At 34.9% G+C, this 12,975-nt stretch overlaps 1 protein-coding gene across 1 annotated transcript; it reads right to left on the reverse strand.

Annotated features, from left to right (window-relative positions):
* Window positions 1–3,714: 3,714 nt before the first annotated feature.
* On the reverse strand, window positions 3,715–12,505 carry LOC133328078 (uncharacterized; the record flags this gene model as incomplete). The annotated part of the gene is made up of 3 exons (XM_061536626.1): window positions 3,715–3,762; window positions 6,588–6,854; window positions 12,116–12,505. Coding segments are annotated over 3 exons (686 nt in total), but the record flags the coding sequence as incomplete, so codon positions are not given.
* Window positions 12,506–12,975: the final 470 nt, after the last annotated feature.

Genomic DNA, 12,975 nt, shown 5'->3' on the forward strand with positions numbered 1-12,975 from the left:
ACGTATGGTAGATTATAAAATCCTCAAACTACTGTCATTTAGATTACAAAGTTATATGAGGCTATGCCTAAAGGGAGACCAATATTGATTACATAGTGTAGGAAGTAGCGAATATTTGGGGATATCATTATATGAGGCCTAATTTCTTTCGTTCCTTCAGGAGGTATCATTAGATGGTGGAGATGCCTAAATGTCTGCCGATATATTTCATTATTGTCAGTTTTGAGTTTTTTTTATCACGATATCTTTAGAAGGCGGAATGATTACAACAGATGGCTAAATCTTCATTGAAGGCTAAAAAATGATTATTCCCAGTAACGATTACCTGAACCGATTTTTACGAAACTTAACATACATCATTCATTACGCTGAGTCAACTTTCTTGCAAATCGAAAGATATATAGGGACTTTGGTGCCCCATTTACATTAAATCGGACGAAAATATATATCTGAGCCGATTTTCAGTAAACATAACACACATCATTCTTTACCTAATTCATTACGCTGTGCATTACACTGTGTCAAATTTCGTGCAAATCGAAAGATATATAGGGACTTCGGTGCACCATTCACATAAAATCTGTTGAAACTATATATTGGAGCTATATCTAAAAAAGAACCGATTTTCACGAAACTTAACACACATCATTCTAGACCTAAGTCATTACGCTGAGCCAAATTTCCTGCAAATCGAAAGATATATAGGGTGTATTTGGTGCACCATTTACATAAAATCGGACGAAACTATATATGGGAGCTATATCGAAATCTTAAACGATTTTCAGGAAACCTAGCACACATTATGCTAGACCTAATTCAATAGGCTATACCAAATCTCGTGCAAATCGAAAGATATATAGGGACTTTGGCGCACCATTTACATTAAATCGGACGAAAATATATATGGGAGTTATATCTAAATATGAACCGATTTTCACGAAACTTAACACACATCATTATAGACCTAATTCATTACGCTGTGCCAAATTTCGTGCAAATCGAAAGATATATAGGGACTTTGGTGCACCATTTACATAAAATCGGACGAAAATATATATGGGAGCTATATCTAAATCTTAAACGATTTTCACGACACTTAGCACACATCATTCTAGACCTAAGTCATTACGCTGTGCCAAATTTCGTGCAAATCGAGAGATATATAGGGACTTTGGTGGATCATTTACATTAAATCGGACGAAATATATATGGGAGCTATATTTAAATCTGAACGATTTTATAAATGCGACCTGTACTTTGTTTACAATTTGACACCAACAGACGGACAGACGGTCGGACGGACATGCATAAATCGACTCAGAAAATGATTCTATGCATATTCTCAAAAGGAACCATGTGTCTATCCCGTTTCCTTTTGCCTGTTACAAACATATGCACAAAGCCATAATACCCTGTACCACAGTGTGGTGAAGGGTATAATTATGGCCTAGATTTGTTTGGGTTTATTGCTCGATTTTTTATGGGGGCCAACAGGAACATTTACTTTTTTATACCCTACATAAATATGTTGTCAGGGTATTATAGCTTTGTGGAGCCCCAAAAGCTTGTAACGCCGCGAAATATTGGTCCTAGACCCACCTTTAAGTATATCGATCGTCATATCTCGATTAGCTTTGTTGATCTAGACATGTGTGTCCGTCCGCCCGTCCATTATAATTTGTAAACACGATACAGGCCACAGTTCACGAAATTTTGCATGTAGGATGGGTTCTGGCCAATGAAGACCTCTATTGTATTAATAAAGATCGGTTAATAATTGACTAAATACTTAATTTTTGTCAGTTTATTTCTGGTGGCTCCAGAGGCCGCAATTATGGCCCAAACATAGCGAATTTTTACATGGAGAAGGGGATCGGGCCAAAGCATAAGCATGTCTGTTTTGATAAAGATCGGTCAATATTTAGCGTGTCAAATGGACCCTGACTTTTATGCGAACAATGACAAAATTTGTACTCTATGGCGTATATATTTATCCCTGAAGGACATAGACCCCAGAAGTTGATAGTATATCCAAGGGGAGTGGTTGACCTTTAAATTGATACCAATTATATTCTCGTATGAACTCGGATGTGGGTGTTACACACAAATATTTACGTATTCAGATATTATTTTGTAACCCATTACCACAATAGTGGGCGGTAATGTAACTCTGATCGATTTGAAATTTTCCATGAGGCTCCAGTTATGATCAAGGACAGCGCCTATAATTTTCGGTGATGATCAGATAATAATTTTGGGATGAAGCGGACAGAAAACGTTTTTTTTAATTTTTTTTGTGTTCTATAGACCACAGATATAGGCGGAACATCACCATACAACCCACGGTGAAGGCAATCTGGAGAAATAATGAAAAGGGATGTACTGAATATTAGTAATATTCGGGAAATATGTCAGTGTGAGGAAGAGGTGCTGTTGACCTCTAATCGGGCAAGAGGGTGCATATCCACGAAATATTGTCCAGGCTCGGAATAAACATCTGCAAAAAGTTAGAACTCAGTAGTAGTTGTGTAGGGTTTCGTATGATCGGCCCCGTCCGCTCACTGGTTTTTCTATAGAAATGAAGGCCTATGTTTCTTAAAGAATTTTTCTGTAAAAACCAAAGCCTACATTAAAAAATAATATTTTATTCTATAACATATTTATATTTGTTTGAAAAATATGTTTTTCTATAAAAAAATGAAGTCATAAAAATTTATGGCCAGATGTTTTTATAAAATATTTTAAAAAACCCAGGGTTGGGTTTTTTAATTGATTTTTTTATGGAAGGCCAACAGGTACATTTAGTTTTGTAAATATGAATTTCCGAATTTTTTAATATTTTTTTTTTTAAATATTTATATATAACATTTTTATATATGATGATAGGTCATTTAGTCATGTTCTCTCTCTTAAATGAAAATTTTAAAATTTCCTTTACACATCAATGGTCCTTAAAATCTAGGTTAATGTTGATTATAAATATATATGTATATTGAGGTTAGTTTACATTTAGTTGGTGTTAGTTAAAGTTTATATATGATATGGTAGTGGTATCGGAAACCACTCTTGACATAATGTCCCACGTCATGTCATACCAAACTGTTGGTTATTAACAAACTAACTACAAACAGCCCAACTACTTTTAGGTAGATTTAAAGCTTCATCAAGGAACTGTGAGGATAACGAACAAAGTGCTACCAAAAAATTTAATTATGTGTGTTTCGGTGTGTATGTGTGTGTATATGTAAGTGTGAAGAGTATTAACACAAAGTCTAAATTTTATAAAACCAAAATTTCCAATATCAACATTTTTAACACAAATTTTAAAGGATGCAAATTTTGAAACAAGATTTCATCATGTGTGTGTATAAATGTATGTATGTGGGTTGTATAGATATCGAGTGAGTGTGTGTGTGTGTGTGAAATTTCTTTTTTGGGGTAGGGGTTGCTCTAGCAAACATTTCCAGTGCTTCTACGTTGGCAAATGTTGGGAACCATGCTTTCTACAAACTACTAAACATGGGGTGTCTTTAAGAATTCTTACCAATTGTTCATTTGTTTCTTTGATTTTTTTTATTTGACTTTAATGCATTGCCTATAATTAGGGGTTAGTTTCGTATTTTGTTTGATTTGGCTCGATATTCTGATGATGATAATAGGTTTATAATATATGGACAGCATAGTGCTTCGATTTTTTTTGTGATATTTTTTATTATTATTATGTATTTTTTATTTATTCAAACAATTCTTCCTCTTCGGCAGCTAGTTGTGCAAAATGATAAAATAGTGAAATAAAAAAATATATTTTTTGTTAGATTTTTTTTAAATATTATTTGCTGATATATATCTACATATGTACATAAGGAAAATATACACAGAAAACATTAAATTTTTCAATTTTCTGTATTATTGAAGAATTACATAATTTGGAAATTAGGGTCCAAAAAACTTTTGGCGACCAAAATTTTTTTTGGGCCTAATATCTTTTGGGTTTCAATGTGTTATACACATATAATTGAAATAGGTATGAAAGCTGTGTTGGTACTCCACTACCAGTGATATGGTGATAAATTTAAGTTCTTGAAGAAAAAATTAGATTAAAACCAGTAAGGAAAGTAGTAAAGTCGGACTGGGCCGACTATATGATACCCTGCACCACTTTGGGTATATTCTACATATATATCCTAACAGACGTCGCGTGTTTGTTATATATCTATATCTGAACCGATTTCAGGGAAACTTGCCAGAGATTAATTTATATTACTTCAGTACGTTGTGTCAATCGGCCTAGATATAGATCTCTTCACGAAGTTTAGCAACGTCATAAATCTGAACCGATTTTCACGATTTCTTGCAAATCGAAAGATATATAGGGACTTTAGTGCACCATTTACATAAAATCGAACGAAAATATATATAGGAGCTATATCTAAATCTAAAACGATTTTGACGAAACTTATTACACATCATTCTGGACCTAATTCAGTTCGATATGCGAAATTTCGTGCAAATCGAAAGATATATAGGGACTTTGATGCCTATAACGGATGAAAATATATATGGGAGCTATATCTAAATCTGGACCGATTTCCAGGAAATCTAACATACATCATTCTACTCTTAATTCAGTACGCTCTTCCAAATTTCATGCAAATCGAAAGATATTTAGAGACTTAGGTGACCCATTTACCTTAAATCGGACGAAAATATATATAGGGACTATATCTAAATCTGAACCGATTTTCACGAAACTTTGCACACATCATTCTAGACTCAATTCAGTATGCTGTGCCAAATTTCGTGCAAATCGAGAGATATATGGGGACTTTGGTGTATCATTTACCTTAAATCGGACGAAAATATATATGAGAGCTATATCTAAATCTGAACCGATTTTCACGAAACTTAGCACACATTATTCTGGGCCTAATTCAATACCCTATGCCAAATTTCGTGCAAATCGAAAGATATTTAGTGACTTTGGTGCACCATTTACCTTAAATCGGACGAAAATATATATCAGAGCTATATCTAAACCGAAACCGATTTTCCTGAAACTTGGCACACATCATTTTACGCTTAATTTAGTATGCTGTGCAAAATGTCGTGCAAATCGAAAGATAAATAGGGACTTTGGTACACCATTAACATAAAATCGGTCGAAACTATATATGGGGGCTATATATAAATCTGAACCGATTTACACGAAACTTAGCACACATCATTCTAGACTCAATTTAGTACGCTGTGCCAAATTTCGTACAAATCGAAAGATAAATAGCAACTTTGGTGCGCCATTTGTCGTAAATCGGACGATAATATATATGGGGGCTATATCTAAATCTGAACCGATTTTTCTGAAACTCACCACTCATCATTCTAGACTCAATTCAGTATGCTGTGCCAAATTTCGTACAAATCGAAAGATAAATAGCAACTTTGGTGCACCATTTGTCGTAAATCGGACGAAAATATATATGAGGGCTATATCTAAATCTGAACCGATTTTCCTGAAACTCACCACTCATCATTCTAGACTCAATTCAGTATGCTGTGCCAAATTTCGTACAAATCGAAAGATAAATAGAGACTTTGGTGCACCTTTTGTCTTAAATCGGACGAAAATATATATGGGAGCTATATCTAAATCAGAACCGATTTTGACGAAACTTAGCACATATCATTCTATTTTTAATTCAGTATGCTATGCCAAATTTCGTGCAATTCGAAAGATATTTAGTGAATTTGGTGCACGATTTTCCTTAAATCGCACGAAAATATATATGGGAGCTATATCTAAATCTGAACCGATTTTTCCCAATTTCAATAGGGTTCGTCCTTGGGCCAAATAAGTGACCTATGCCAAATTTCATCCCATTCGAATAATAAATGCGACCTGTACTTTGCTTACAATTTAACATGGACAGACAGACAGACGGACGGACGGAAGCACGGACATGCATAAATCGACTTAGAAAGCGACTCCCAGTGTACCACAGTGTGGTAAAGGGTATAAAAACGACTTTAATCGATTTTTAAAAGATTTTGGGTACATATAATTTTTTCGATTTTTTATATTCGAAAATATTAAAAAAAAAATTTAAAAACTTTAAATTTTTTATTAAAAATATTTTTTGAATTTACGTAAAATTATTTTTTGAATGTTTCCAAAAATTTTGAATTTAAAAAAAAAAAAGATTTTTTTTTAATTTAATTTTTTTAGATTTTAAAACAATTTTGAAAAATTTTAAAACTTGTTTTTAGGATTTTTAGATTTTGAACATGTAGATCAATGGCTTTACTATTCACAATATCACCAATAGAGGTTAGTGGAGTATCAACGGTTTGGAATAGCCCAGCTGAATTTGATTTATTTTCCTGAGAATTTTGAAACAATGTTTATTTTATGTTTTGATTTCAATGTAACGATACAAATTTAGTTACATGGGGACTAAATATTTACAAAAGGGACTCTGTGCCAGGGAATCTAAAAAAATTCTACATAGGGATTTTTCAAAACTTTTTTGTTCAAGCTACAAACTATTTTTTTTAATTAAATAATAAAAAATGTAATTTTCAATACTTACGAGTCAATGGTCTGGCTGGGTGCTTAGACCACAAATAACGATTCTTAACGGGCGACAAGAACGAATCTCTGGTTATGGGGCTGGATGCACGTGGCACCGACAAGGCGCGCAATGGTGAGCCAGCACGGAAGGGGGAGCCGGCACGGAGGGGAGCTAAGTCATCCATATCCCACCAGAAGGGATCACGAGTGAAGGCCGAGATGGGGGCATTTGGGTTGGGGTCCAACAAATCCCTGAAACGGTTTCTGGGATGGAAGACGGGAAGTCCTGCAGAGGTGGGCAACAGCGACGACAACGACGATTTTGGACGATTTTGAAGGAAAACGGTTGAGACATTAGCGCATTTATCCAGTTGAGATGGTGTGTGTGTGTAGGTGTGTGCGAATTATTTTTTTCAATGACAAGTGCGGGTGTGCGCATTTGTTGTTGCCATGAGAGAGCGAGAGCGTGACGCAGCGTTATTATTTTGGTTTTATTATTGTTGTAACATCAGATAGAGAGAGCGGGGATTAAGAAATAAATAAAAAGATGTATGTGTGTAGTTTCTAATTCGAATTTTGAGTTTTGTTTTTACACTGTAGACATTAAAATGCAAGTTAGAAAAAAAAGAATAGAGAAAGAAAAAAAGTAAAGAACGAAAAACAGAATCACAATCAAATTTCTTTTTTGTCAACAATAATTTTGATTATTTTTCACCATGCGTGCCACCTGTTTCCCAGATTATGATGAAGAGGTTGGAGGGGGTTGTTTGGAAGGTAGGGTGGGTAGAAATAAATCATAAGGACTAAAAGCCAAATATAAATATGGAAATAAAAATGATGCTGAATGATGGACAACCCTGATTTTTAAGGGTGTTAAGATTTTTTTTTTTTGTAAGGCGAATTAAAAATCAAATTCTCCCTTTGTCTTGAAATTGGAAATTTGATCTGAATTTTTGTTGTTTTTAATCATAAAGCCCTACAAATGTAAATGAAAATCTGTTTTTGTGAAAGAGATTAACTAAAAAAACAAAACGAGAAAGGAATTAAAATGTAAGGCATTTGGTAAGCAGTTTTGCTTTTTTGGGCAAATGATGGTAATTGCTTAACTACATAAATAGAGGGAAAATAATAATAGAAATAAAACTAATTCTAAAGATAGGATATGGTATATAAATAATTTGAAGAATTTTAAGTAGAAAAAAATTAAAAAAAAAATCGTAACATTTATAAGAAAACAAAAATTAAGCCATGAATTGTTTTTAAGAAGAGCGAAGGTCTAAAAGAAACCATTAAGGAAAGTAGTAAAGTCGGACTGGGCCGACTATATGATATCCTTCACCCCTTTGGATATATTCTACATATGTATCCTAACAGATGTCGCGCTATATCTGAACCGATTCCAAGGAAACTTGCCAGAGATTATTTTATATTACTTCAGTACGTTGTGTCAATCGGCCTAGCTATGGATCTTTTCACGAAGCTTAGCAACATCATTCTAGACTTAATTCAGTACCCTATACCAAAATTCGTGCAAATCGAAAGATGCATAGGGACTTTGGTGCACCAATTACCTAAAATCGGACGAAAATATACATGTGAGCTATATCTAAATCTGAACTGATTTTTACGAAGCTTAGCACACGTCATTCTAGACTTAATTCAGAACGCTACGACAAATTTCGTGCAAATCGAATGATTTTCAGAGACCTTTTTGCACCAATTACCTAAAATCGGGCGAAACTATATATGGGAGCTATATCTAAATCTGAACCGATTTTCACGAAACTTTGCACACATGATTTTAAACCTTATTCATTACGTTGTGCCAAATTTCGTGCAAACCGAAAGATATTTAGTGACTTTGGTACACCATTTACCTTAAATCGGACGAAAATATACATGGGAGCTATATCTAAATCTGAACTGATTTTAACGAAAATTAGGACACGTCATTCTAGACCTTCTTCATTACGTTGTGCCAAATTTCGTGCAGATCTAATGATATATAGGGACTAAGGTGCACCATTTAAATAAAATCGGACGAAAATATATATGGGAGCTATATCTAAATCTGAACCGATTTTCACGAAACTTAACACACATCATTCTAGTAGGTCTAGAATCATTAGGCTGTAACAAATTTCGTGCAAATCGAAAGATATATAGGGACCGTTTACATTAAATCGGGCAAATGTATATATGCGAGCTATTTTTAAATCTGAACCGATTTTTCCCAATTTCAAGAGGGTTCGTCCTTGGGCCAAATAAGTGACCTGTGCCAAATTTCATCCAATTCGGATCATAAATGCGACCTGTACTTTGTTTACAATTTAACATGGAAAGAGGGACGGACGGACGGACATGCATAAATCGACTCAGAAAGTGATTCTATGCCTATTCTCAAAAGGAACCATGGGTCTATCTCGATTATTTTTGCCTGTTACAAACATATGCACTAAGACATAATACCCTGTGTGGTGAAGGGTATTATTAGCCTGACAACAACGCATGAATCTATAAAAAATATATTTTTTGTAAAAATTAAACAGCCGCATTTTTTTTAAAAAATCTGAAACTTCCAAAAAAGGGTGGATTTAAAAATAATAATTTTCAGGACCTTCCAAAGGCTTGGAATTTAAAAAAAAAAAATAATTTTAAGTAGTGGCGTGGATTTAATGTAATAGCTTTAAGGTTGGAATTTTTTAACAAATATTTTATGGAACCTTCCATAGGCGTGGATTTTTGAAAAAATATTTTTAAGGACCTCCCAAAGGCGTGGATTTTTTGAAAAATATATTAGTGACCACTAAGAAGGCGTGGATTTCTCACAAATATTTTTGTAGCCAAGCGCGGCTATTAAAAAATATTTTTGTATCCAAGCGTGGCTATTAAAAAATATTTTTCCAAGGACCCACAAGGATTTAATAAAAAATATTTTCTAATGACCTACAAGGCGCGGGATTATTGCAAAATATTTTCCAAGGACCTACCAGGCGCGGGTTTATTGCAAAATATTTTCCAAGATCTTTCAAGGACATTGAAGAAGGAATTTTTTACAGAATATTTTTTTATGGACCTGCAAGGCGTGGATTTATTAAAGAATATTTTCCCAAGGACCTCCAGAGGCGCTGATTTATTAGAGAATAGTTTTCCAAGGACCCACAGAGCGTGGATTTGTTAAATAATATTTTTCCAAGGACCCACAAGGAGTGGTTTTATTAAAAAATATTTTCCGAGGACCTCCAGAGACTTGAATTTATTAGAGAATATTTTTTCAAGCACCTCCAGAGGCGCGAATTTATTGAAGAATATTTTGTCAAGGACCTTCAAGGCGTGGATTTATTAAAGAATATATTTCTAAGAACCTACAAGGCGTGGATTCATCAGAAAATATTTTTCCAAGGACCTACAAGGCGTGGATTTATCAGAAAATATTTTTCCAAGGACCCACAAGGCGTGGATTTATTAAAGAATATTTTTCCATGGTCCCACAAGGCGTGGATTTATTAAAGAATATTTTTCCATGGTCCCACAAGGCGTGGATTTATTAAAGAATATTTTTCCATGGTCCCACAAGGCGTAAATTTATTAAAGAATATTTTTCATGGGCCAACAAGGCGTGGATTTATTAAAGAATATTTTTCATGGGCCAACTGAGGCGTGGATTTATTAAAGAATATTTTTCAAGGGCCCACTGAGGCGTGGATTTATTAAAGAATATTTTTCCAGGGCCAACTGAGGCGTGGATTTATTAAAGAATATTTTTCAAGGGCCAACTGAGGCGTGGATTTATTAAAGAATATTTTTCAAGGGCCCACTGAGGCGTGGATTTATTAAAGAATATTTTTCAAGGGCCAACTGAGGCGTGGATTTATTAAAGAATATTTTTCAAGGGCCAACTGAGGCGTGGATTTATTAAAGAATATTTTTCCAAGGGCCAACTGAGGCGTGGATTTATTAAAGAATATTTTTCCAAGGACCTAATAAACGTGGATTTATCAGAAAATATTTTTCTAAGGACCTGCAAGTCGTGGATTTATCAGAAAATATTTTTCCAACGACCTACAAGGCGTGGATATATCAGAAAATATTTTTCCAAGGACCTACAAGGCGTGGATACATCAGAAATAGTTTTCTAAGGATCAACAAGGCGTGGATTTATCAGAAAATATTTTTCCAACGACCTACAAGGCGTGGATACATCAGAAATATTTTTCTAAGGACCACCAGAGGTGAGGATATATCAGAAAATATTTTTCCAAAGACCTACAAGACGTGGATTTATCAGAAAATATTTTTCCAACGACCTACAAGGCGTGGATACATCAGAAATATTTTTCTAAGGACCACCAGAGGTGAGGATATATCAGAAAATATTTTTCCAAAGACCTACAAGACGTGGATTTATCAGAAAATATTTTTCCAACGACCTACAAGGCGTGGATACATCAGAAATATTTTTCTAAGGACCACCAGAGGTGAGGATATATCAGAAAATATTTTTCCAAAGACCTACAAGACGTGGATTTATCAGAAAATATTTTTCCAACGACCTACAAGGCGTGGATACATCAGAAATATTTTTCTAAGGACCACCAGAGGTGAGGATATATCAGAAAATATTTTTCCAAAGACCTACAAGACGTGGATTTATCAGAAAATATTTTTCCAACGACCTACAAGGCGTGGATACATCAGAAATATTTTTCTAAGGACCACCAGAGGTGAGGATATATCAGAAAATATTTTTCCAAAGACCTACAAGACGTGGATTTATCAGAAAATATTTTTCCAACGACCTACAAGGCGTGGATACATCAGAAATATTTTTCTAAGGACCACCAGAGGTGAGGATATATCAGAAAATATTTTTCGAAGGACCACCAGAGGTGTGGATTTTCAAAGGACATACAAGGCATTCAAAATTTTATAAAAAAATGGTTCAATTTTATCAATATAAATCCTAAGAGCTTTCAGAGCTTTCGCATTGAGGCATATATTGCACGTAGCGGCGTGGCTTCAGGCAGGCAATTCATGGCATACTGCTGGCGTTTTTTAGGCGGCATTTTTTTTCTTTTCAAAATTCTTCAAATTATTTAAAGGCACTACTTAAAAAAAAACTTAAAAGAAAATAAAAAAATAAAATCGATAATAACGTAGAAGAGTTTGCATTGATGCTGCTGGCAGCTGGTACGGCTAAAGAAAAACGTAAACCAAATTCACAACAAAGATTCAAAGAACACGCTGCAAGCCCATTCAACATTGAACAGATATCCAATTAAATTTTCTTGGTATTTTGAAATTATTCCTTCAGAATGCTGGCCTTTTTGTATGGGGAATAATTTCTATACACCAAAAATTTGGAAAACAAAAACGACATTTAGGCATTTAGGCCATTCAATTCAAAAGACGCCAAACGAACGTAACAATTAAATTAATCTTTTTTTAGCATTCCAAACATGTTCACGAAGGCCTGTCAATTTGACAGAAATTTCGCTCAAACAACATGAAACGAATAATTTGGACAAATTTGCGATTCGTCTTTACCATCAGCATCGAAGGAAACTTCATTGGGGCGGGGACCCCAACGACCGGGCTTAACAGGAGTGGGACTTGGAGAGCCAGCACGCTCAACTACTACTCTAGGCTTTTCTTCATCGGACTTACTGGCAAAGAGTTCATCCAAGGGTTCCAACGAGCTGGCACGGAACAATGGCCGGGTGAAGGGGGCCAAGCTGGCGGCACGATCGAACACGGAGGGGGCACGATCGAATAGAGATGGGGCGCGAGAGGCACGAGATGCACTTGGTGGAGGGCCGGCCAAGTAGGATGGTGGTGGCACATAGGGTTCACTGCCAGCGCGCCTTACACGGCCAGCGGGGGAGGGAGAACGGCGAGCTGGAAAACAACACAAACAAAAACATAAATTAATAAATTTGTTTTTTTTTAAATTCTTTTTAATTTAATGAAATGTTAAACAAATTTTAAACAACATAAAGTTTATACAACACGCACACACACTCATACACAGAGAGACAGAGACAGAGAGAGACACCTGTGACACATGAGCACAACACATATGTGTGTGAAAATATGCAAAATGGAAACATTAATACAAATTGCAAAACAGTTTTTGTTGTTGTTTTTGTTTAATTTTTTTCAGCATGCCACAATGATAAATTGAGTGGGGCCAAACTCGAACCTGGGTCCCGCACTTATGTAAATAGTTTTCATATCAACATTTTGCAATTCCTGGGAATTTTCGTGTCAGTTTGTGTGTCTGTCTGAAATGTTATGCATAACCATTCCGTTTCGAAATAATTGTGTCGCAACGCACACACACATATGCACACATAAATGTCACACAGATGTGTCTACGGTCAATGAATAATTATTCAGAAAAATAG

This window comes from Musca vetustissima, unplaced genomic scaffold (assembly GCF_032173495.1).
Source record: "Musca vetustissima isolate MV318-11 ecotype Yass unplaced genomic scaffold, APGP_CSIRO_Mvet_v1 utg1257, whole genome shotgun sequence".
NCBI classification, from domain to species: Eukaryota; Metazoa; Arthropoda; class Insecta; order Diptera; family Muscidae; genus Musca; species Musca vetustissima.